Genomic DNA, 27,204 nt, shown 5'->3' on the forward strand with positions numbered 1-27,204 from the left:
GCAAATTACAAAATGGAAATAAAATCTTAGGTCAGGGCTTCTTTGGAGGGTTACCTCAAGCTCTTTGGCCACCAGGTAAATAAACTGTACTTTCACTCATACTGGTATTGGTGTGATATTTCCATAGAATTTCTGCAACAAGTGTATGGGAGCTTTTGACATTGAAAGCACCATACCTTTCAAGGCTCCACCCCCAAGTACTATCCTATTGTGATTTAGTGTTTCAGCATATGAAGGGCCAAGGGGGACACATTTAGGCCATCCCAGCTTTGGAATGCCTCATGAGTCTCTAGCCACATGCAGAGAAAGGCTCTTGATATCTCAGGACACTTGTGGAAGGGGCCCTGCTCACGTGCCCCCATTGCTCCTAGGCTCTGCTGAGCCCAGTGTAGGTACTGCGGCAGGGCTGGGCCAGTTGTGTGGCTTGCACATGATGAATCGTGCAGATTGGAGAAAACGGCAGAGCTGCATGTGTGTTCTGCCTAGGACAAAGGGAGGTAAGCACATGAGGTGTGAAACCATTGTGGTGACTTTGTGATCTTGTATCAAAGTGCAGTCATGTTTCAAGTGAACTCTGGTTTGATCCTTAGTCAGAAAGGAAAAGAATCCAATTTCACAGAAAGAAGTTGTATGCAAGATTCTAGGCGCCTCCCGGAAATGCTGGGCCTCGTAGCAGGAGAGGCTTTGCCATCCTGGCAAAAAGGCATGCGTGCAGCTTTTGTCGTCTCTTTTTTTGTTGGCTCTGTTGTCCAGGAGTTCTGTGGCTTTGTTTAGAGGCTCCATCTCGCTGTGCACTTGGCTTAACTGCATTGGCTAGTCTACTTTGTTTTGATTCTGCAGTGACAATTACTGATGTTGCTAGATTACTGTTTGCTATCATTTGAAGTGCTGAGAAGTACTTGTTACAATGTGGCAGCTCCCTGAGAGGGGTAGGAGCACTGTGCAAACATGACGGGAGTATTTTCTATTCTGATATAGACCAAAATGCTGTGTCCCTAGATTCTGTTTCTTGCCTGTCCATGGCTGGTCCAAAATCTTTAGGGTTCTGGGTGGGAGACATTCCTCAGCTTTGTCCTCTTTCCTAGAATGAGCTATACTGACATACAAGTGCAAGGAGAACATTTGTCAGTATTTAAGCTCTTGACTATAATGTGAAATTATTTTTCATTCCATAGAATAGAACTTTGATGTGTGTAATGCTGTTTGAACATATCTTCATCAGCAAAGTGGCCTAAAGCAGTATATTGCACGTAGTGTTGTGGTGTGCAGTGTTTGTGTCCTCTTTCAAATTTGTATGTTAAAACCTACCCTCAGGAGTGTGGGGCCTTTGGAAAGGGATTCATGTTTTGTGAGGATGGAGCGCTCGTGAATTGGATTAGAGTCTTCGCAAAAGAGCCCCCTTCTGCTTGCTCCCACTATGGGCACACAGCAGAAAGGTGCTGTCAGTGAACTGTAAGAAAGAAATTCTGTTTAACAGCTAGAGAGTACGACCTATTTAGAAGGCTAGGCCCTACCTAGGAGTTTTGCTCTTACTGGCACAAGTTAGGACTGGGCCATCAGGGTTTTTAGAAGCCCACCACTTTTGCGGTAGATACACAGATCCAACATTGACTGAAAGTCGGCCCCTTTAAAATGGCTCTATTTTATAGTTTATTCCTCAGCAGAACTGATGAGCAGAATGTAACTAGCAAAACACTCCTCAAGTGATTGTTGTGATAAGTGGCCCTTTGTTCTCCAGGACACAGCCACCTCTGTTCCTGAAAGAGTCCTCAGGCAGCCTTGATCAAGAGGTCAGAGCTATCCCACTCCTCCTGCCCATACTGTCCCTATGGCCTTGCGTCAGTCCATGTGCTCAGATCCCACCTCGTCATCCTCTGCCACCATGCCATTCTCTTGAGCCTTTTCTTCTGTTAAAGTCATTATCTATTTCACTTGAAATTCATACTTCATGGGCATGTTTTAAGCTATCATTAGGTGAATCTGGATGATGGTAGAGGGAAGTATTTTAGTACTTGCTTCAAAAAACAATTTAATGGATGAACTTAAAAATAATTAATGTGGGGCTGGAGAGATGGCTCAGCAGTTAGGGCGTGTACCTGCAAAACCTAATGACCCAGGTTCAGTTCCTTAGTACCCATGTCAAGCCAGATGTGCAATGGCTAGCAGCCCTGGCGTGCCCATTCTCTCTCTCTTTCTCTCCTTCTTCCTCTTTCTCTCTCTGTGCTGAGCCTGGTGGTGCAAGCCTTTAATCCCAACACTCAAAAGGCCTGGAAAGATAGGAGGATCACTATGAGTTTGAGGCCAGCCTGAGACTTTATAATGAATTCTAGGTCAGCCTGGGCTAGAGCAAGATCCTACCTCAAAAAAAACCAAAAATAACAATGATAATTAATGCAAATAATTCATTTGCTGTTTTCCCAGCCCTTTACCTGCATGGCCCCCAGGAATGATGGGGACCAAATCACTCCAGTCAATGAACCTTCCACAGACTCAAAACCATTCTGTGGTATTCAAGAAATTTTCTTTTTTTTTTTTTAATTTTTATTTATTTATTTATTTGAGAGCGACAGACACAGAGAGAAAGACAGATAGAGAGAGAGAGAGAATGGGCGCGCCAGGGCTTCCAGCCTCTGCAAACGAACTCCAGACGTGTGCGCCCCCTTGTGCATCTGGCTAACGTGGGACCTGGGGAACCGAGCCTCGAACCGGGGTCCTTAGGCTTCACAGGCAAGCGCTTAACCGCTAAGCCATCTCTCCAGCCCAAGAAATTTTCTTTTTAAGACCGCATCTCACTGTGTAATCTAGGCTGGATTTGAACTCCAGATCCTCCAGACTCACCCTCCTCCTGGGTACTCAGATTATAGGGGAGCCACTGGCCAGTGCTTCAGTGTTTATTGTACTGTAAGTCAACACTGCCAAGAGGATGGACTAAGGCTTGCTTTTCTAGCCATAGCAAGATGATGATTGCTGGTTCCCCTCGTATCCCACTACCTACCTGCTCTGCTGCTTCCCCTCGTGCCCACGACCCGCTCTGAGGTTTGGGAATTTGCTGGTTTTTTTCAATGTGAGAACATTTCCATAGTAAAACCTGGGTGTGACACCCTGGAACTACAAAGGATCATGATCCTTTCCCTTACCCCAGCTCCCCCCTGCCCATCCCACTTTGCTGGGTTCCCAAATTCCCAAGCACTAAGGTAGATGCACTGAGTGAGCTACCTGCCTCCATCCATGCTCAGTCATTTCATACCAAGCTGATATGTGGGCCTCAGCTCCCTTTCTCCTCAGTGTCCAGCAAGTTCTGACGCTTCTCTTGAATGTTTCCTGCTGCTGCTCCGCATTTTGGCCAACAGTTTTCACATTCTAGTTTATATTTCTCCTCTTCTGTGATTGCTGCTCTGAATGCCTCCCACGGGGTCTGATCTGCAGAGCTCTCTGGCCCCTGACTTCCCTCGTCTGGCCTGCTGCCTGCCGCCTGCCGCCAAGGCTATGTGGCTTCCACCCCACGTTGTCTGCAGTTGCCCTCCTGAGGCAAAGCTTCAAAACTTCTGTTGGGGAATCTCTTTGGGCTTCCTTCATGATCCTGTCCTGGTTTCTCTACCTCATTTCCCACTGCTCTGCTATTGTGCATAGACCTTTGCTCTGGCTAGCACAGGTGCCTTTTGTTTCGATGCTTGTGCACAGTGCTAATTTATCTACTTGGATGGAATACCCTTTTATTCCATCTCTGTGGGACTAAAAGTCTACTTACTCCTTAAGGCAAGCTCAGAAGTCTCCTCTGTCAGTATTCCAGCCACAGAGAATCTGCCTAGCCAATGACCCAGAGCATGCCACTACCTACATACATACATATGTATGTATGTATGTATGTATGTATGTATGTATACAAACACACACACACACACACACACACACACACACACACACAGACAACTTCTATACTGATAGACAGCAAACCATGGTATTCCCCTCCCCTCCCCCACTTTCCCTTCATAACTCTGCTCTCCATCATATTCCCTCCCTCTCTCCATTAGTCTGTCTTTTAATTTAATGTCATCATCTTTTTCTCCTATTATGAGGGTCTTGTGTAGGCATTGCTAGGCACTCCAGAGCATGTCACTTCCTGTCAGACAAGAGGCCGGACGGCTTTGCTGGCCCTTTCACTGCAGATGTGCCTTAACCCCTCCTTCTATATAGCATTTTTATTGGTAATTAACTTATTTAAAATGTATAATATGATATGCACACAGGGAAACGATTACTAATCAAGTGAATTCCCATGGCCATCTCACTTACATGGTCATGTTCGAGCTCTAGACTTAGTCATCTGTCTAAGCCTAATTTTGTACCCCTGTCTGACAACTCTCTGTTTCTCACTGCTTCCTCCAGTCTCTTTCACCACTGTTCTTTGCTTTTATGTATTCAGCTTTTTTAAATTTCCATATTAATGAGATCGTATTGTAGATTTCTTTCTCTGTCAGACTTATTGCACGTATCATAGTGTTCTTCAGGTCCATCCAAGTTGTCATAAAAGCCATCATCTGCATTAATACTGAAGAATGCTCCACATATACCATAGTTTCCTCATCAGCGCACACAAGCTGACTCCATTCATTGCCTACCACAGAGCATTCTGCAGTGAAGATGAGAGGTCCTAGTTTCATTTCCTTTGAGTATATGCTCAGAAGAGAAGCTGCTAGGTCACATGGTAGTTCTGGTTCTTCTATTTCTAATTTTTGAGGGCCTTTATTCTGGTTTTCATAAAGGATGTCCTAGTTGACATCTCCACTGATAGTACATAATATGGGTCCTTTTTCTCCATATCCTCACTGACACTTGTAATAACCAACCTCATAGGTGTGGAGTATACTTTATATTTTATTTATTTATTTCCGAGGAGAGAGAGAGAGAGAATGAGAATGGGTGCACCAGGGCTTCTAGCCACTGCAAACAGAACTCCAGGTGCATGCACCACCTTGTGTATCTTGCTTAATGTGGGTACTAGGGAACTGAACCCAGGTCGTTAGGTTTTGCAGGCAAGTACTTTAACCACTGAGCCATCTCTTTAACCCATACTTTTAATAGTTTTGATTTGCCATTCCTGGATACTGCATGGTATTGAGCACCTTCTCATAAATCTGTTGGCCATTTTTATGTCTTTGGAGAAATGTCTGTTCAGGTCCTTTGCCTGTTTGTTCTGCTATTATGGGAGTTCCTTACATATTTTTAATGCTAACCCCTTATGTTGAAGACATTTCTCCCCAACTTATACACTCTCTTTTCTTTGCTGTGCAGAAACATTTTAGCTGTGCAGAAGCATTTCCCACTTGTATTTTTGCTTTTGTTGTTTGAGCTTTTAGTATAATGTCCAAAAACAGTTACCACAAAGGCCAAGTCAAGGAATTCTCTTTTCCCCCTGGGAGTCTTCACAGTCTTAGGTCTTACGTTAAAGCCTTTAATCCATTTCAAGTAGGTTTTTGTACCCGGTATAAAATAAAGGTCCGATTTTCGTTTGCGTGTGGCTGTCCAGTTCCCCAGATACCAGTTATTGAAGAAGATGCCATCTCTATGATGTCATCCTGGTGCTCTTGCAGATTAATTAACTATATGTTTGGGTTTATTTCTGGCCACTGTTTTGTTCCAGCACCATAGGCAACAAGGAATGTGGCTGGTGATGGGAATGTAGCTTTGTCCTGCAAAAGGTGGTGAGAGATAACAGATGAACTGGCTGGTCTGAGGCCTCCAGGTAGAGAAGGGTAGAGGACTAGGGTCAAGAAATGTGGGTGACTTGGAAAAGACAGACAATGACATAGAAGTCAGATTTTGAGAGGAGTGCATCTGCCACTTGGGACAGTTTTCAGAACACTAGTCACTGTTTACCTATAGACACTATGTTGATTTGAGATGATTTTCATTTGTAGTAAAGTGAAATTTCAAGGCTTCCTTAGCTGCCTTTGTTGGCTCTGCAAGTCACCTTGGTACATCTAAAAGCTTCTTATATGGAATAAAGTGTAAATTCTAGGCCAGGTTTCATTCTTCTATTTATTTCTTCTCCTGTGTTCAGAGGAAAATTGTTAACTTAGAGCTGATGATATGATGAAGATTAATAGTAACCACCGTCTCTTTGTTTCTACAGAAGTTGCAGAACTTGAAGCTAACTTACCTTGTAAGTATGGCATCCGCAGTCAAAATTAGTACTGTAAAATCATTGTATGGAGAAACTTTGTTTTATGCCTAGTACCTTGATTAGCAAAATGCCTATTTTTCATGTCGGCTAGAAATTAATTTTAATTTTGTGTAAAAGATAGAATTTTTGAGAGGCCCTGATATGTTTGAGGCCCTCCATATTTCTGAATGCACATGCAAAGGACACTTCCTGTCTCGGCAGAGAAGAAATTCCTCAGGGCAGGCCTGGGACCCCTTCAGCATGGATTTGTTCCACATTCTCCGTGACTGGAAAGGAGTATAAAACCATAGCAGACAGTCCTGTTTGTATGCGTGGCAGCAGTGCATTTTGGTGATTTGTCTTTGTGTTTGGAGTAGGGTGCCTGCACTGCCCTCTCCACACATGTTCTCACGTTGTTCACTTTTTCCTACCACAGACACACAGGCCTGACTGTAGTCCTCACTCAGAAAGCCCATCTACCAGGCACTGCACTTGTGTAATATGTGACAGATTCTCCTTCGTTTTTTTTAATCATTAATTTTCTTCCAAATCCTTTGTATTTCGTAAGACCATGAAAGTCTGAAAACTGACCATTTCACTATTCTTATCCTTTTTTTAAATCATTATGTTTGGTTTTTAAATAATTCAGAGGTTAAGAATGCCTGCTCATATGGGGAAAATATTTTGTAAATATTTCCTACTTTGTAAGTGGGTAGCTGTTGAAGAGGTCTTTGGGGTTTGATGCAGAGGCATATCTACTTAGTTAGAAGAGGGCTCATTCCCACTGCTACCTAAAGCTGGAAAGATAATGGTGGGCTTCGACTTTTGAATAGTTGCGAAATTGGTTTTTGGGGGGTAAGTATACATTGGTTGTTGAGGAATTGTTTTTGATGCATTTATGTGTGGGAAAAGTAGGTTGTGACAGAAAACGTGTTTCTTGTTGGTGGTTCTCAGTCAACAGATCCTCAAAGACCCTGGTAGGCCAGCCTGTTTCGGAGGTGTTGACTTCCACATCTGCATCTTGACTCAAACAGGGATGGCTCGGTATTAAGAACAAGTGAACAATGTCAGTCTCAGCTAATAATTGAGAGATATTTCCCAAACCTTCATCATCTGTTTTTCTTACATAGATTTCACAAAGAAAGATGGTGTTTATATTTTCAAAATAAGATCACTGTGAAACACATAGCATAGGCAAGGAATCTCTGAAAATGACTCCAAGAGTACAAGAAATTATCCCAAGAATTGGCATATGGGATTACATGAAATTGAAGCTTCTGCCCAGTAAAGGACATACTTACCAGAGTGAGGAGTCAGCCTGCAGAATGGGAGAAGTCTTTTTTAAAAATGTTTTTTGTTTATTTTTATTTGAGAGTGACAGAGGGAGAGAGAATGGGTGTGCCAGGGCCTCCAGCCACTGTAAATGAACTCCAGATGCATGCACCCCCTTGTGCATCTGGCTAACATGGGTCCTGGGGAATTGAGCCTCGAACCGGTGTCCTTAGTCTTCACAGGCAAACTCTCAACTACTAAGCCATCTCTCCAGCCCTGAAGTCTTTGCCACTATACATAAGACACAGGATTAACATCCAGGATATGTAAAGAACTGTGACAATAAAAATACCACCCCCCCAAAAAAAAATCATCCAGTCAATAAATGGGCTAATGAGCTGAATGACAGTTCTCAAAAGAAGCAATACAAATGGCCAACAAATACTTGAGAAAAAGTTCAACAACCTTAGCTTTTTAAGAGTCCATCTTAGCCCATTCTGAATGACTACCAGCAAGAAAACAAATGGCAATAAATGCTAGAGAGCATACTGGAAAAGAGAAACCCTTCATCCTATTTCCTCAGAAAACTGAAAATAGAACTACCATATGACTCAGCTCTAACGTTCTTGGGTATATACTTAAAGGACTGAAGTCAGCACACCACAGAGATACCTGCACATTCATGTTTATAGCTGCCTTCACAATGGCCAGAAAATGGGACTAGCCTAGATGTCCATCAACAGATGAATGGATAAAGAAAATATGTTATATATACATAATTAAGTTCTGCATAGCCATAAATAAAAATGAAATGACATATCTAAGAAAATGGTTGCAACTGTAAATCATTATGTTAAGGGAAATAACCATTCTCAGAAAAAAAAAAAATACTACATCTTTTCTCTTGTATTTAGAGCCTAAATTTCAAATTATATGTATGTATGTTTGTAGGTCACTAAACTAGAAATGGGAGGAATGAAAGGGGAAGAGGAATTCTTAAGGGAGGTGTGAAACAGAAAGTAATAGATTTATGTAAAAGGAAGGCAGAAAGGGGTTACTGACTGGGGAATAAAGGGAAACCAGCTGAATGGAGGAGGTACAGAAAGACTGTGGGAGGAATACACTGGAGAACAAAGTATAATGATGTTTGAAAAGATGACATGCTTAACATGTTTAAAATTGGCATTTAACCATTTTATTTTATTTTTTATATATATGGTGTGGTGTGGGTATGGACTGTGCATATATATGTGCCTTATGACACCCCATAAGTGCCCCTGTGGTGGGATGCACTTGCCTGACTTTGCCACCAAAACCTACTTGAAATGGATTAAAGGCTTAAACATAAGACCCAAGACTGTGAAGACTCCCCGGGGGAAAAGGGAATTCCTTGACTTGGCCTTTGTGGTAACTGTTTTTGGATATTATACTAAAAGCTCAAACAACAAAAGCAAAAATACAAGTGGGAAATGGTTCTGCACAGCTAAAACGTTTCTCCACAGCAAAGAAAAGAGAGTGTATAAGTTGGGGAGAAGTGTCTTAAACATGCATTTACCACTTTGCACATCTGGCTTTGTGTATGGGTGCTGAGGAATTGAACCCTGGCCCATCAGGCTTTATAAACAGGCACTTTAATCACTAAGCCATATCCACAGCCCTGAATTTTCTTTCATTGTGAAAAAGAAATCTCCCCAGTAGTTATGTTGTTCTCTGTGCTTAGTGGTTTATGTCTGACATGTTCATTAATACCAAAAGGAAATGAGGGCTGTGCTAGAGAGTCAGACTCATTACTACCTTGGGACTAGTCACATAACTTTCTGGACCTTGTCATCTATTCCAGTTGAAAATACTGGATTATATGGTCTCTTAAGGCCATTTCTTTTTGGTTTTGTTTTTAGTTTTTTCAAGGTAGGGTCTCACTGTAGCCCATGCTGACCTAGAATTCACTATGTAGTCTCAAGGTGGCCTTGGACTCACAGCAACCCTCCTACCTCTGCTTCCCGAGTGCTGGGATTGGAGGCTTGTGCCACCACACCCCACTTAAGGCCATTTCTGAATGTGTTTCAGTCATCTTATTTTTGTTGAAAATTTTATCATTGCAAAAAGCAAAACTGAAAAGTTTCTTGTTTTTTTTTTTTTTAATGTTTTATTTGAGAGAGAGAAAGAGGCAGAGGCAGATAGAGAGAATGGGCTTGCCAGGGCCTCCAGCCACTGCAAACTCCAAATACATGTGCCACCTTGTGTATCTGGCTTACGCGGGCCCTTGGCTTTTCATGCAAGCACATTAACTGGTAAGTCATCTCTGCAGCCCCCTGAAAAGTATCTTAAAGGAACTTCTAAGAAGTAATTAGTAAGTGATTTAAGGAACTTGGTGTAGTATCTTCTACATTTTGTAGGATATTTTTGGAGTATTTCTTCCAGCTTCCTTGGTTGGTTCTTTCTCCAGGTGGAGCCATCCTCCCTTGCTTGGACTGTGGATAGTGGCTCTGCCCCTGGAATTTCCTTGTCCTAATCCAGGACCCTTCTAACTGGGCTCAGTGGGTCCTGAATGTTGTCATATGGGTCAAGAAAGCATCCTTTCACCAACAAAGCAAGCTGAGTTACCAGTTAACTTTTTTTTTTAAGGTTTGGAGAGACTTTATTCAATTAAGAGAAGGGAAAAGGAGAGAGTACAGAGTGCTCCTGCCATGTGGAAGGTAGGAGGGGAGCCCATTTGGGAGTAGGGATCCCCCCAACCTCATCCCAGTATGGCTGAGACGAGGGGTGTTTATCAGAGCAGGGACCTGGAAGTTCAGGAGAAGTGAACAGCCAAAAAAGAGTGTGAAATTGTTTTGTTTTGTTTTTAAATGTCATTGTAGACTCACAGTGGAAGCCAACTGTTAGGCAACACTTCCTTCCGACTTCCTTTCACCATAGTGTGTGTGCTTGTCTGTTTAAATGTGGTGCAAGGTGAACAGACCAGTTTGATCAGGTTCTTTTCCTGTTTTATTCCATATTGAGTTAGCCTTACCACATATGGTAATATCTCCGTGGGATTGGTTCTGCTTTTCAAAGAAAATAGCATACCTGCATAATTCTTGAATTAATGCAAAGATCTTAGTTTTTAGTGACCATTTAAAAATTAAAGAACATGGGCTGGAGAGCTAGCTGGCTTAGTGGATAAGATGCTTTCCAGGGAAGCCTAAGGACTCAGGTTCAATTCCCCAGGACCCATGTAAGCCAGATGCACAAGGAGGTGCATGCATCTGGAGTTGGTTTGCCATGGATAGAGGCCCTGGAGCACCCATTCTCTCTCTCTTTCTCTCCCTGCCTATTTTGTTCCCTCTCTCAAATAAATAAAATTAAATTTCAAAAATTGAAGAACAATATCTCTACCAGGAGTCAATTAAGGGGAAATTAACAGGGGCTAAACAATAGTAAAAACCCTTTGTTTGCAGTTAGAGTGTATTGACATGATTATAGTCAAACACATCATGAGGGGGATCTACTGACGGCCTGTAAACCAGCTCCACTACATTTCTGCATTTAAAGGTTATCTCCAGCATGTGGGCTGCTGTACACTCCAGACCCTCCTGACTGCTGTTTCTCTTGCAGGTACATGCAAAGTGCATTTTCCTGATCCAAACAAGCTGCATTGCTTTCAGCTAACTGTAAGCCCAGGTAATAAACAATTGTGGTTTTCAAGTATCATGATGTAAAGTCTACCCAAATATGTAATGGCTTTTAAAATATGTTACTTATTTATTTGAGAGAGAGAGAAAGAAGCACATAGAAATAGAATGGTGTGCCAGGGCCTGTAGCCACTGTAAACAAACTGCAGACACATGCGCCACCTAGTGAGACATTTCTCTAGCCCTGTAGTGATTTTTTGAGGTAGGGTCTCTATCTCCCAAACTGATCAGGAACTCACTCTGTAGCCTAGGTTGACCTCAAACTCACAGTAATCCTTCTACCTCAACTTCACAAGTGCTGGGTATAAAGGTGTGCACCAACACGCCTGGCTATTTTGTATCATTTAAAAAATTAAGACATTAGTACCTGTTCCATATTAAGACCCTGTAAATATGTTGTAGTCACATAAAGCGTAGTAGATGAGTTTGAAGCATTAAGTGTATTCCTGTAGCTATGTGTAAGCTAAATTCACAAGCACTGTTCAAGGCTGAGGCTGCTACCTTTGGGTGGACAATATGGGCTTTAAAAAGCTGAGTGGGTTCCAGTAATAACCCAGAGCAGCCTCACCTTAACTGAGTTGCTTGGCTTGTCAGCTACAGCCTCCATCCATAAAGGGGTCAAGTGGGTCCTATCTCAGGTGTGAAGATTAAATAGGTCTTGTGTGCATAGAACTTAGGCCTAGGTTCTGAAGCATGAAGCAGACAGTACCTGCTTGTCTATCTTAGGACTGGTGTCTAATCTCCAAGTGCCATGCTGCCTGGTATCTCCACAGTCACACCAGCCAGCTGCAGGAAGATATGTGGTTCTTTATTTTTAAAAGTAATTTCTTGACAGCTTCTGTACATGTAGACAATATATTGGGATCATAATCTTGTGAAGTGTGACTTTTCTAGTGAAGGTGTAGTTCTAGGAGCTGCAGACTGCCGCTCGTGTTGGCCTCGAGTGTCAGCCAGCAGCACTTCATGCTCTTCAGGATGGTGTGGAGGAGGCAGAGGAGGAATTAGCCAGCGGGGCTCTTAGAGTTCTAATCTCTGACTTTTCAGAGTTACTCCACGAAAGCCTTTAGTGTGATAAAGAGGTACCAGAGGAGGAACTGAACCAGTTTGTCTTCTTTCTTTTTTAAAAATAAATATGTTTATTTATTTATTTATTTATTTATTTGAGAGAGAGAAACAGGTAGAGAAAGAGAGAATAGGCACACCAGGGCCTCTAGCCACTGCAAATGAATTCCAGATGCATGTGCTTCCTTGTGCATCTTGCTTACATGGATCCTGGAGAATCGGTTTGATTCTCCAAGACCCACAAAAGCCAGTTGCACAATAGGGTGCATGTGTCTGGAGTTCATTTGCAGTGGCTGGAGGCCCTGGTGCACCCATTCTCTCTCTTCCTCTTCTCTCCCTCTTTCTCTCTCTAAAATAAATAAAAATAAAGTTTTTTTGTTCGTTTGTTTTAAAAAATATTATCTATGGGGCTGGGGAGGTGGCTCAACTTTTAAGGATGCCTGCTTTCAACGCCTGATAGCTTGGGTTTGATTTCCTAAAGCCAAATGCACTAGGTAGCACACGTATCTGAAGTTTATTTGCAGTAGCAAGAGCCCCTAGTATGCCCATTCATTCATGTTGAGTCTCTCTCCCTCCCTCTCTCCTTACAAATAAATAAAAATAGTTAAGTTTTTTAAAAAAGAATTTTGTCAGCTGGGTGTGGTGGCGTACACCTTTAGTCCCGGGACTGTGAGTTCAAGGCCACCCTGAGACTACAGAGTGAATTCTGGATCAGCCTGGGCTAGAGTGAGACCCTACCTCAAAAAAAAAGAAAAAAAAAGGAAAAGAAAGAAAGAATATTGTCTACTGACTATGAAGTAATATGTGGGGTATTTTCGGACTCTTGTAGTGATTACATACACTTGATACAATGATGATTCCCCCCCCCCCCCCATTTTAGCTTTTACTTTTTTGAGACAGGTCTGGCTGTGTCTTGCAGACTAGCTGGGGTCTCAGTTTGTAGCTTCAGCGAACCTACTGTCTTTGCCTCCCTAGTGTTGGGATTACAAATTTGAACCACCATGCTTGCCTTAGTTTTTCCTTTTTGAAAAAAGGCGTACCAGGGCTTCTAGCCATTGCAAACAGAACTCCAGATGCATGTTCCACCTTATGTATCTGGCTTATGTGTGTACTGGGGAATCAAACGTGGGTCCATAGGCTTTGCAGGCAAGTGCCTTAACCACTAACCCATCTCTTCATTGCCCACTAACCCATCTTTTCAGCCCCAGTTTTTCCTTTTTAAAACAGTTTACTAGCCAGGTGTGGTGGTGCATGCCTTTAATCCCAGCACTCGGGAGGCAGAGGTAGGAGGATTGCCAAGAGTTCGAGGCCACCCTGATACTACATAGTGAATTCCAGGTCAGCCTGAGCTAGAGTGAAACCCTACCTCAGAAAAAAAAAAAAGAAAAAGTAAAAGAAAAAGCAGTTTTACTGAGGTGTAAAATTACAAATGTTACAATGTGCTAACTTGAACTATATGGCTTAGAGTTTCAACAATGTATACTCTGGTATCACCACATACCTAATAAAAAATGAGAAATACTTTGTCACCCCACCGCTATCCAACGTGCCTTTCTGAGTTTACTATCTTAGTTTCATTTCGTTTGTTAGTTGTGAACTTTTTTTGCATATATTTTTCCTTTCTCTTCATTTCTACCTGAGTCATAGGAGACGTGTGTTTACTTTTTAGATTTCTTGTCATATGTTTGTGCATGTGCACATGTATGGATGCACCAGGACCTCTTGCCACTGTTTGTATCAGCTTATGTAGGTGGCTTGAGTATTGAACCAGGGTCAGCAGTTTTGCTGCAAATGCCTTTAATCACTGATCCATCTTCCCAGTGCTACTTTTTTAAAAAATATTTTTATTTATTTGTTTATTAGAGAGAGAGAGATTGGGCACGCCAAGGCATCTAGTCCCTGCAAACGAACTCCAGACACATGCACCACCTCGTGCATCTGCCCAGCTCCACTTTTAACCTTTGAAGAAATGGTCCACTCTGTACCATATGCTGACTGTGATAGCATGCTTCAGTTCCTTCACATATTAGTAGCATTTGGATGTGGAATGGCTTGCTCCTGTGCTTCTCATTTGTATTCCCCTGTGACAAGTATCTTCATATATTCACTGCTATTTGTGGAAGCTATGTGGCCTGAATACATATCCTTTGTGAATTATGACTCGTTTTCTTTTAAATATTTTCATTTATTATTTGCAAATAGAGAAAAAAAGAGTATGGACCCATCAGGGCTTTTTGCTGCTGCAAGCAAACTCCATATGCATGTACCACGTTATGCATCTGGCTTTATATGTGTGCTAGGAAATTAAACCAGCCAGCAGATTTTGCAAACAAGCACCTTTAGCCTCTGAGCCATCTCCCCAGCTCCCTCTACTCATTTTTCAATGCTCTTCTGTTAAGGTGATTTTAATGTATACACATACATGCGGCGTGTGTGTCCAAAAGCGTATGCATGTAGGTGGGTGTGTGGGGGCGTGTGTGGAGGCCAGTTGTCCTCTCTCATCACTTGTTATGTACTGATGCAGGGTTTCCCACTTGAACTCAGACCTTGCTGATTCAGCTAGTCTACTAGAGCTTGCCCAGGGATCCCTGGGTTCTGCCTCCCCGGTGCAGGGCTTACAGGGTGGGGGGTGCTATGCGCACTCGGCATTGACATGGGTGCTGGGGATCCAGACTCCAGTCCTCATACTTGCATGGCAAGCACTTTCTGTATCCACTGAGCCATCTCCCCAGTCACTAATTTTAATGATGTGTAGTTTATCAAATTCGTTAATGATTGTGCTTTTTGTGTCCTATCCAAGAAATATTGACTTGTTCCAAGGTGGGAGATATAGTCTGTATATTTTTCTGGAGTTTCTGTTTATTATTTCTGAGATATAGTCTTAACTCTTTACATAGGCTGGCTTGGAACTCACGTGGTCCTTCTACCTTAGCTTCCCTAGTGCTGACATTACAGAAGTGACCCACCACGCCCAACTGCTGTATTTTTCTGTACACAGTTTATAGGAAGAACAAGATCTGTGTTCTTCAGATTCACTATCCTCAAGATGTCCGTCTAACCATGTGCCTCAGTACTTCACTGCTGGGTATTACCCGGAAGGAAGAAAAACTGGCCAAGAACTGCATGCAGAGGTACACCTTGAGGCAGCTTTGAGTGCAGTGCCCCAAAGAGGATGTAGCACAAAGGTTCCCTCTGTGATGGTCAGCAGCCCTACAGGAGGATGCTGCTCATCAGTGCGGCAGCACAGGCAGAACTCAGAAACATACTACCACACAGCTCCATTGGTATTTAGTTTCTGTTGTGCATGGACATTGGAGTGGAGCCTTGTAATTCCTGGCGTCCCTCCTGTGACCACCAGTACGGCGTGAGCATAGAGCATGGCCTTGTGTGTCCCTAGCACCCTCACAGCACTGAGCAGCAGCAGTGCAGGTGTCAGTCTTTCTTGCTTCTACCCCTTGGGCACAGTGCTCATTACGAATAAACACGATACTGACTGTAGGTTTTCATATGCATCCTTTATGAGGTTGGAGAGCGCCTGATTCTTGGTGTGCTGCGGATTTTTCTTAGGAGTGTTTTTCCTACAACTAAGCTGACCACTTTTCTCCTCATTTTGTAAGTCTCTGTGTGTAATACTGGCATCAGTGACTCTAGGCTGGTGAAACAGCTAGAAGTGTCCCTCCTAAGTGCTTTTGTAGGTTTGTGTTACTTTTTCCTTGAGTGTTTGGTAGGGTTGAATCACCAGCAGTCCCAACCTGGACCTTTCCAGACTAGGTTTTATCTGTGTTGCGGTGTATTTGGCAGACCCTGGATGTGTATCGCGTTTCTTCTCGCTTGGCTCTGGGAGCCTTTCTTTCAAAGAAATGATGCATTTCACCTCAGCTGTACAGCCCATCAGTGTGATGTGAAGGTGGTTTGGATTTTCTGTCTCCTGTAAATGTCTAGGATCAGGGTCATGTGTGGAAGTTGGCCCTGTAAGAGTGGATCCTGCCTGTGTTGGTACTCATATGCCCTTTGGAAAGTTTTGTTGAAGGCTAGAGGGAGTAGACCCCAAAGTACAAGGGTCGGAAGGAATGATTCCTCTATTTGTAAAGGTGAGCTGAGGACCAAGAACTTTTTGCTACTGCATTTCATTACTCTATATAGGTCCTACTTGGCTATGAGGCAGAGGGGCTCTCTCTGCCTCAGCAACCACAGATAGTAATGTAGAGTTAATCTGTTTAGATTTGGACACGTCGTAGTGGACCTTGGTATACCAGCTGTTGTTAACCTGCCAGCTCCTGAAGGGCCCAGGCCCCCTTTTCACTGGACAGTGTAAGCTGTGGAGCCAGTTGTAAGAAGGGAGTCAGTGGGACCTCCTCAAGAATAGTCAGCATGGTCGTGAAAACCTGGAAGGAGCTGTACCTTTGTCTCACTCAGTGCATTCTGCCCCATGCCTCCATTGTAAGTCTTAGTCTATGAGGAGTCAGTGGGTTGGGTCTGAGGGCCACATGGCTTTCCAGAGGCAGGAAGAGCTGGTTGAGACACAGATCATTTCCCAGGAGGTCTGTTTCATGAAAGAAACTCTCCTGATAGTAAATGAAAACTTGACTGGAGCAAAAAAATATATAATGAAATTAGAGCCACATTAGACCAAGTAGCATCTTGGTAATTGGTAGGCAACAGAGATGGAATGACTGTACTCAGTGAGATAGAATTCAGCTAGAAGAAACACAGTATGGTAGAATGGAATGGCTAGAGCACAGCCATTGATAGACTGCTATGTCTTGAGTGGACAACAGTCATTCCTGAGGAGGACAGAGCAGGGGTTTTGTCATAGACCACTCTTCTGGTATGGGCAGTGGTCATTCCCAAGGAGAATTGAAAGGACTGCATGATCAATAAAGTGAAACTTAACATTAAGTTTCTGTCCCACAATGGTCAAAGTCACAGTATAGAAGGCCTGTAAGCACCAAACCTTTAAGGAACAAGAATGTGCTCAATTTTAGATACCACTTCTCTGATGAGCTCTCAGATCTGGAGTTAAACATTGTGCCAGACAAGGATCTTGCCAAAGCCTTCATGCTGTGACAAGTCAAGGCATCTTTATAAAAGTTAGAAGTACATTTATATGAGCTGGGAAAGTGGTTTGATGGGTAATGGGCTTGCTGCATAGGCATGAGGACCCAAGTTAGGATTTCCCCATATTTGTGTAACAGCCAACACTGGTGGCACATGCGGTAACTCCAGCACGGAGAGGCTGAGACGGGAGGGTCCTTGAGAATTGCTAGTTCAGCTGAATCTGAGAGACCCTGCCTTGAAAATAATAAGTGGGCCAGGCATGGTGGCACATGCCTTTAATCCCAGCACTCGGAGGCAGAGGTAGGAGGATTGCTGTGAGTTTGAGGCCACCCTGAGACTACATAGTGAATTCCAGGTCAGCCTGAGCTAGAATGAAAACCTACCTACCTAAAAAAAAAAAAAAAAAAAGACAACAAAAGAAAGAAAAAACAATATATGTATATGTATGTATATGGTGGAAGAGTAATTGGGGAGGACACCTGACATCAACCTCTGGCCTCCACACATGTGCACATCCACACATGTACGGGCACATACTATCCACAAAGACATGTATGTACAGGGTGTTAGCTTTATTGTTGCTGTACAAACATTTAAAGGAGGGAAGATCTGTTTTGCTTATAGTTTCGGGTGTCAAGCCACTATGGCAGACAGAAAGCACAGCAGATAGTAAAAGTAGGGGCCAAGGCAGGGGTAACCCCTAATGACTTTCCTTTCTGCCCTATTTTCTCTAGCCTGGCTCCACCTGCCACAGTCCCAGCACCTCTCAGTAGTCTGTTCAGACCAGGGAGTTGAATGATGACATCAGCCCTCTTGATTTAACCATTTCTAGCAATACCTTGACAGACACATCCAGAGGTGTGTTTTACTCATCTCCTGGGCTGGTCTCCAATCAAATTGACAGCCAGGATTAACTGTCACGTCAAATAAATGTGTGAAAGAGGCTACTACTTGCTATAGGGTTGTTGAACAACCAATTAGGGAAAAATACTATCTTCTTACTCCAAAATGAATGAAGGGTCTGACTAAATGTACTATGTGAAACCGTAAAGTTACTAGACTGCAGGACCTTTTTAAGTGTTATGGCAAATACAGATTCCATGAAGTAAGACTGGCTGCTTAAAAATGGAGAGCAAGCGGGCATGGTGGCGCACACCTTTAATCCCAGCACTCGGGAGGCAGAGGTAGGAGGATCTCCGAGAGTTCGAGGCCACCCTGAGACTACATAGTGAATTCCAGGTCAGCCTGAGCCAGAGTGAGACCCTACCTCGAAAAACCAAAAAATAAAAATAAATAAATTAAAAAAAAAATGGAGAGCAAGTGCTCAGTGCCAGCAAGGTAACACGACAAACAGCGGAATAAGGAAGAGGGTGTGCAGCAATAGCCAGTGCCTTTAAGCGCGCAGCCAGCTCTCTAGCCCTGGAACAGCAGCCAAAAAGGCAAAGGCTCGTTTTCTTTCTGTCACTCACTCATTCCTTATTTCATTGAGGCAGGGTCTCACTCTAGCCCAGGCCAACCTGGAACTTAGTCTGTAGCCCAGGCTGGTCTTGAACTCATGATGATCCTCCTACCTCAGTCTCCCTAGTGCTAGAATAAGGGCGTGAGCCACTAAGCCTGACTTGTTAATTTTTCTTAAGAGCCTTTAATATTGATAACTAGAAAGTGAATGCCTTCTTAACAAAAGTTAAACAGCATTGATAACTCAGTTATTTAAAAAACGCAATGACCAATAATGTGCAAGGTTTCAGCCTCACTAGAACTCAGCAGGTAGTTGTAGAGGGCAGATTGGGAAGAAGGTGGACAGTTAGTCCCAGTCACCTGTTTCTAAGCATGGGACAGCGATGGTGCTGTCTCGGGATTCTTAAAGAAGTAGAAAGTTCTCAGTGCTGATTAGTTTGGAGCTAGCGTCTGTGTTAAGGGAACAGTCTATATCAAAAGTTTCAGCAAGAAGATCCAGTGTAGCAGATTGGTTCTGGTGATCAGTGTTTGGGGGGTGGGGAGGATCGAGCCTCCCTTTAAACCTGGTGCCATTCTTGACATTGGGCTAGGTCCAGTGAGGCAGGGGGGTTGTCTACAGATGGGGTCCTGGACATCCTCCAGTGTTCCTGACAGCTCATTTTTCCAGAGTGCCTGTTCTGCCTTGAAAGGTGCACCAAGCACGGGGTCAGGCAGTGATATATCTGTGGAACTCCCCCATGTGTCCCCCGAGCCCAGAACCATCTAGCGAGGGAGGATGCCCAGTAAACATTTGCTGACTAGTAGTGTGCAGATACTAGGGAAACAATAGCCAGCTCTTGTCAGCTGAAGTGACATCCTTATGAGAGTCCAGCAGCAGGCAGGTAAAGAAATAACACACAGAGCTAAGCATAGTGGGGCACACTTTCCTGTCATCCCAGTACTCAAGAGGTAGAGGCAGAGGCTCCAGGAGTTAAAGACCAGCCTTGGCCATATAGCAAGGTTGAGGCCATCCTGGGCTACACATGAGCCTATCTCAAGGGAGATTTTAAAAAGTAACTAACACAAGGCAGGAGGCGATGAGTTAAGTGTGGGGCACTCCAGCTGCGTCAGAGCCCTGCCCTTCCCCATGTGCATATGCCCCTCAAGCATGGCAGTGTGCTCTGGGCTAAGCTCCCCACCCCCCACCGTGTGGGAGACTGTGGTGAAGGAACCAAGGAACTCTGCAGTCCTAGTTTTAACCTCTTATTCTGTGTTTGCCGTATCCTAACATAGTGTTTGCTTTTTGTTTCCTTTTTTTTTTTTAATTTAAAGGATTTTTTGTTTTGTTTTGTGTTTTTCATAGATGAGGGTTACTACCAGGGTGGAAAATTTCAGTTTGAAACTGAAGTTCCTGATGCGTACAACATGGTGGTGAGTAGCTACAACTAAACCTCATCTTTCCCCAGCCTGGTGGGGGACTTCCCCGTGGGCTGTGCTGTGGACCAAGGCCTTTCCTCCTCCCTCTGCTGCCTCTGTCCACACACTGAACACAGCACTGACAAGCTTCTCTGGTGCTGCTCAGCAGCAGCCTTGAGAGCTTCAGTGTAGAGACTCAGTGTCCCCACAGGGATTCAGAGTACTGGTGCCATTGGTCTGCCTGTGGATTCTTTGTAAATCTGATTTGTTGTTTACATGTGGATAGTGTGTGTGCACTGTGTGTACACATGTTTGTGTATGCTGGTTCATGTGCCTGTGTGTGCACACATGTACGTGGAGACCTGAGTTCAACATCAGGCATTTTTCTTAGTCATTGTCCACTTTAATTTTTGAAACAGGGTCTCTCAGTAAACCTGGAACTTACCAACTGGGTTGGATTAGCCAGCCATTGAGCCCCAGGGATCCCATCTCTGCCTCACCAGTGCTAGGACTATGCCACCATGCCCAGCATTTATGAGGGCGCTAGAGATCCAAATGCATGCTCGTGCAGCAAGCATGTTACCACCCACTAAGACATCTCCCCAGCACCTAAACCTTGTTAAATAAGGGAAAGAAACATATTTTTCACTTAAGACATTGCATTATTTGTAGTGTAATACCAAACTCTAGGCTTTTACAAAATGTATATTTTAGAGTTTCAAAGAATTATTAACTTGAAATTTTAAGCTATAATCTCTTCTTATAGTTACATTTTAACACCTCAGTGGCTTTGGTAGGTAGTAACTGTACCGAATGCTAGCAGGTGGCTGCTTGTGCTTTTGAGGACCTTACTAGTTACAGAGGTAAGACAAAGTATGGCCGAGGACAATTCTTCACTCATTGTGGCCCAGACAAGCCAACAGGCTGGTGCCACTCCTATAGAAAGCTGGGGAAGTGATAGAGGTGGTGAGTAGTGGACAGATTGAATGGTAGGAAGCTGGCGAAGGAGAGACCCACTTACAGAAAGCAGTGAGGTCAGTTAGCTTTGAAGAAGTTGAATTTGCATCATCCTGATTCAGTCCATAAATGGAGGGTGTTCTAAGCGAAAACTGTTGTCACAGCTGTGGAAAGAGGACTTCCAACCTGTGGAGGGTAGACGAATCAGGTTAACACCAAGTACAAACAGAGGGGAATTGGGTGAGAGAGTGATAGAAGAAAGGAGTCTACCAAACATTCTCACTTGGGCATTGAGAAACCACTGAAGGTTCTGAACAACTTCACACCCCCCTAAGTTGGGACATCAGAGAGAATGTGGTTATGCTTCAGTGACATGCTTTGGCCTGAATTGTCAGCACTTGGCAGGTGGCCAGCTTACCTTACTAATAGTGTTTATATGCAGTGCAGCATCGATGTGAAGTACATATTTATATGTGTCTGTGTATATACATATATGCTTACATATGTTTTTATTACTCCTGATTATCTCGTGTGTGTGTGTGTGTGTAAACCAGAAGTCAGTTTCACTGTCTTCCTTGATCACTCTCCATTAAATTAATTGAGATGGAGTCTTTCATTGAACCAAGGCTCACCGGTTTGGCTAGTCTTGCTAACCAGCTTACCCTGTGCATCCGGGCTTCACCTCCTAAATACTGGGATTACAGGCACCACCAACACACCAGCAGACCTGGCATTTACATAATGCCAGGCTTCCGAATTCAGACCTTCACATCTGCATAGCAAGCTGTTTACTGACTGAGCCATCACCGTAGGCCAGTCCTGATGGTTTCTAGCCCGCTCACTTATCGAGTACTAAAGACAAGTCTGATGGTGGTACAGTGACATGAAATCTTGTTAATTTGAGGATGCGGGCCTAGGACCCTATAGTTGTAGTGACTCTAGTGTTTTGTGACACTCCCTACTGTCTGGTTGAACCCCAGACCCCAGGACTCCAGTGGCTACAGCTCTTTCTGTTTAAAGCCAGACCTTGAAACATGAAAGTTCACTTTTACTTGGCATTAGGAGGCCTTTGTGGAGTTGAGGAATTGTGTCAGTCTAAGAAAAGAAATTTAACTTTTTAATGAAAGTATGCACCTCAAGTGTTTGTCTAGCTAATGGACCACCTATACCCTGGTACTCCACTTTAAACCCCAAGGGAGCAGTTTGGTGTTTTTTGTAAATAATCAGGTGTGCAGAATCTGGGATTTCAGACTTATTCCTGGATATAGGATTTCTCTATGGCTTACACCTCAAAAGTAGGAATGTTGGGTTAAAAGGTAGTAAGTTTGTGGCACCATCCCTCTGGCTAGCTAAGGGAGGTATTTAGCTTTAGCTGATGAGCCTTAGGGAGTCTGAGGACATTAGTTCAGGTGTGCTGGTCCATTTAGTAGTTGATAGAAAGGAAGCAAAGTAGACACTAGCAAGGTGGGAGTGTCATTTATTAGAGCTTCTGTGTCTCTTTTCACTCTACCTTTCATTTTTCTGACAGCCTGGTGGCTGGTCTTAACAGTCTTCCTGTTGTTCATGGGGAAGTTAGGGCCCAGAAGGCTAAAATTTATGCATTGAGATTCCATATCACCCCAGTCATAAGGAAAGCAGCCGCCAGTGGGGAGGCAGGGAAGAACCCTTATATTCTGTTGATGGACATGAAAATTATTGTAACCACTGTGAAAATGAGCGTGGGGGTCCTCAAGACACAGAAAATAGCATTTTGCTATGTTTTAGCTATCACTGGGGTATACACCTGAAGAAATCTTAAGTATATGACTAGAGATACCGAATATCCATGTTTACTCCAGCTCTATTCATAATGGCCAAGATGCAGAGTCAGCTGAGGTGCCCATCAACAAGTGAGTAAAGAAAATGTGGCCACAATAGACTTTCCTTCATCAACAAAGAATTTTTTTTAATTAAAGCTAAACTTTAAAACTTCCTGCATACTTGTAATCTTAACACTTGAGGTGGAAAGATTTTGAATTTGAATCCAGCTTGAGCTACATAAAGAGACTTTCAAAAAAAAAAAAGAAAGAAAGAAAGAAAAGAAAACAGGAATGGGGATATTACCCTGTGAGCTTTCTGGAATCCCCAGCCACCTTCTGGGCACTGTTCTGGTGCATAGCCCATGCCAGGCATGTGAATCACCTGCTCAGTGCTCCACACTGTGCCCTGTACACCTCGTCGTGTAGAACCCAGATGGAGAGAGCCCGCCCACATGTGAAAGTGCAAAGGCCACAGGGATAGAGATCATGAGTGTGAGCTGTGAGGTGTCCACCCTGATTTCATGAGGATGCACAGCCAGGGTCAGGTTCCATATGCAGGTGTGTGTGGGCAGGATAAGAGAGGACACAGAGGAACAACGGAGACCTCGTAAACACGAGGTGGGTGGTTTGAGTTGAGGACTCAGAACCATGGCAGCAAGACTGAGCTGGCCATTCTTTCAGGTTCCTTCAGATGTGGAGCTTGGGCAACTCAGTTCTTCTAATAAACTGACTCTTAGTTACCCTCTAGAGGATGGCCAAATCTCTGACCCCCTTCTTTGGTTAGAAAGCCTCTTGAAAATAGTATTCCCATTTATTATAAGAAGCAAACAGTGCATGTGAAAGGCTGTTGGTCCTCAGTAGGCGAAGACATTTGGTGGGTAGGAGTTCTTTTTTTTTTTTTTTTTTTTTTTAATTTTTATTAACATTTTCCCTCCCTCCCCACCCCCACACTTTCCCGTTTGAAATTCCATTCTCCATCATATTACCTCCCCATTACAATCATTGTAATTACATATATACAATATCAACCTATTAAGTATCCTCCTCCCTTCCTTTCTCCACCCTTTATGTCTCCTTTTCAACTTACTGGCCTCTGCTACTAAGTATTTTCATTCTCACGCAGAAGCCCAGTCATCTGTAGCTAGGATCCACATATGAGAGAGAACATGTGGTGCTTGGCTTTCTGGGCCTGGGTTACCTGACTTAGTATAATACTTTCCAGGTCCATCCATTTTTCTGCAAATTTCATAACTTCATTTTTCTTTACCGCTGAGTAGAAGGAGTTCTTATTTTTTGTAGCTCTAGGAAATCAGGAAGAAATCACAAAAGTGGTGAAAAGGTGTGTTTGCTTATTACAGAACAGGTAAACGGGGAGTGTGGATAGTGAAGTCTTTTTAAAGACAGTACCAGTAATAAGCATGTAATACAGGACTGGGGGAGTCCTTGCCTAGCATGGATGAAGCGAGCCCTGGGCTCAGTTCCCATTCCCAAACAAACCGGGCATGGTGTCGTATGCCTGTATTCCCAGCAGTCAAGAGGTAGAGGCATAAGAATCAGAAGTTCAAAGCCACCCTGGAATACATGAAGCCCTGTCTCCAAAACAAAGCAAACAAAACAAATACTGTGATTACCAAATGATAAGCAGGAAAAATGTTGCCCACATTTGGCAAATGATTAATTCTTTCATGAGACGACATTCTGATGAGAGGCAATGCTAACTGCTAGCCTCAGAGACCTTGCTGTGGCATACAGGGTCATGGGAAGGGGCGCTTTACTTTTGGAAAGGACACTGTGGCACTATACACACACGTGTGTGTGTGTGTATGTATATGTGTATATACATATATATATTTGTACATGGGTGTTATATATCTCATTTACTATGTTAACTAGACTATTACATATTTTATATTCTAGTATTAAATGTGTATATTTCTTTTTATTTCTATTCTCTGTTTTTCATCCAAACATACCAGTTACGAATATTGTTCCTCACTTCCCCACGTGCTGCTTTTTATTCTTTTGTTTTGTTTTGTTTTGAAGTTAGGTTTAGCTTTATTCCAGGCTAACCTGAAATTCATTATGTAGTCTCAGGGTAACCTCAAACTTATTATAGCAATCCTCCTACTTCTGCCTTCTAAGTGCTGGGAAGGCATATGCCACCATGCCCAGCATCTTTTTCCTTTTTTTTTTTTTTTGGTTTTCCGAGGTAGGGTCTCACTGTATCCCAGGCTTACCTGGAATTCACTCTGTTGTCTCAGGGTGGCCTCGAACTCACAGCAATCCTCCTACCTCTGCCTCCCGAGTGCTGGGATTAAAGGCGTGCGCCACCACGCCCAGCTTATTATCTTTTTCCTTTTTGAGAGTACAGTAGACTGAGTTTTGGATAGGAAAATACGTGTAGCTCTTGCATCTCAGAGACATCCAGCCAAGGAGATGGCTTGTTCCTGTGAGGAGCAGTAAGAGCAGCCATGGCTCAGTAACTGGACTCTCCCCAGAGTGCCCTGCAGTCTCTTCTGTCCCAGTCCCCAGTCCTGGAGGGTAGGCTTATGAGACAAGGCACATCAGACCGGGTGCTAAGCTAGCCTCATAATGATAACCTGATAGGAGTGTGGAAGGCCTTACCATGCAGGCTTGGTCTGGGGAGACTTGTTTTAACCTTGATCTTTCTCTTTTGCAGCCTCCCAAGGTGAAATGCTTGACCAAGATCTGGCATCCCAACATCACAGAAACAGGGGAAATATGTCTAAGGTGAGTCTGCTCCTCTGCACACAGGGCAGCAGCTTCTACACAGACTCAGAGTTCTGGCCATTCACATCTATTTTAAAGGCATCTTCCCTTGGAAGTTCATGTTCTTGTTGTGTTTTGTTTTTTACTTATTTATTTGAGAGAGAGAAAAGAAAGGAAGGAAGGGAGGGAGGGAGGAAGAAAGAAAGAGAGGGGGGGAGGCAGGCCAGGGCCTCTGGCCACTACAAATGAACTCCAGATGCATGCTCCTCCTTGTGCATCTGACTTATGTGGGTCCTGGGGAATCAAACCAAGGTCCCTTGGCTTTGCAGGCAAGCACCTTAACCACTAAGCCATCTCTCCAGCCTGGAAGTTCATGTTTTTTAAGTACCAAAACCTTGGAACCCCGCTATCCCAGTTGTGTGTGTAAATTTTCTGTTTCCTGTCTTGGTCATGGGGACCAGAGTGAGAACTCTGAGTCATTCTGTCTTCTGAGAAACTAGATTATTGTGAGATGGCAATGAACAGGTGGTGCTCTGGTACAAAGCCTTATAAACCTCTTAATGTCCTTGTGTATTCGTGGTCCTCACTGCTCATTAGAGAAAAGATGTGTGCTGACATTGGATAAAGGAGATCTGGCTGCATGTGGGAGATGCTCAGCCTTACCAGTGGTCAGAAACAGTGCAAGAACACCACAAGGTGTGGCTTGCCAGTTGTCAGATTGGCAGACCTAAAAGCAGGTGTGTGTATGTGAAAGAGGACAGTGCAGGCCTCAGCGTTAGAGGGTGCAGTGTTTATACACTTTCTGGTCCATTAGCTACGTGGTCTGCATTTGAGTTGCATTTACCCTTGGGTTTGTCAGCAGTGCCTCTAAGAACCTAACTCAGAAAATCACGCCACACATTTACTTACGTTCAAGGAGCATCTTAGCAGTGAAGAAGACAGTCGGCACAGCAGCCTCTTGAGCGGGGCTCAAGAGCTGGGCTCCACCCTTAGCCTGGCAGCTTCTTCAGAATGAGCTCAGTGTGTGCGCAGCCCGTCCCTTGGGAAATTGTTCAGGACGCCTGTCAACAGTAGTTGTTCAGAAGCAGACTCTGCTCGCCAGGGCATCCCTCTGGGCAAATCTGCTCTCAGACACGGAATGGCAGCATGTCCTTGAGGGATGAAATAATTCATACTGTGAATGTGATAATGCAGTATTTAGGATGATGCCTGCTGTTGCCATTTTTGTTGTTGTCATTGCTGGGATATTAAATTAATAACTATTTTTTGTATGTTTTAAGAGTGCTTTTCCATTGGGGTACACACACACATAATTTTAGCACATGGGAGGCAAAGGCAAGAGGATTAGAAGTTCAAGGCTAAACAGTGTACATAGCATAGCAAGATCCAGGCCAATTAGGACTACATAGGGAGGCCCTGCCTTCCCTGTACCCTCCCCCCCATAAAAAGCCTTTCCCCCTGCTTAAAGTGTCCATGTCAAGGATTAAAATTCCGTATGTACAGTGAGTAAATTAAAATGATACAAGATACTGTAAGTGAAATGGAATGACTTTCGAGGCTGATTAGGCCATCTCTGGCAAGGTGGAAAACAGAAACCACAGAACAAAAGGCAAGCTTCTGTGTGGTCAATGAAGACAAG

At 43.6% G+C, this 27,204-nt stretch overlaps 1 protein-coding gene across 3 annotated transcripts in view; it reads left to right on the forward strand.

Moving 5' to 3' along the window:
* The window catches only part of Ube2f (ubiquitin conjugating enzyme E2 F (putative)), a 52,487-nt gene that overhangs the window by 11,891 nt on the left and 13,392 nt on the right, over window positions 1-27,204 (forward strand). For all 3 annotated transcript variants that reach the window (XM_004662278.2, XR_006636757.1, XR_006636756.1), the window contains exons 3-6: window positions 6,134-6,163; window positions 11,030-11,095; window positions 20,027-20,094; window positions 25,516-25,586. In XM_004662278.2, the coding sequence (XP_004662335.1) occupies window positions 6,134-6,163; window positions 11,030-11,095; window positions 20,027-20,094; window positions 25,516-25,586 (235 nt within the window). The remainder of the gene's footprint in view (window positions 1-6,133; window positions 6,164-11,029; window positions 11,096-20,026; window positions 20,095-25,515; window positions 25,587-27,204) is intronic.

Source organism: Jaculus jaculus, chromosome 4, assembly GCF_020740685.1.
Source record: "Jaculus jaculus isolate mJacJac1 chromosome 4, mJacJac1.mat.Y.cur, whole genome shotgun sequence".
NCBI classification, from domain to species: domain Eukaryota; kingdom Metazoa; phylum Chordata; class Mammalia; order Rodentia; family Dipodidae; genus Jaculus; species Jaculus jaculus.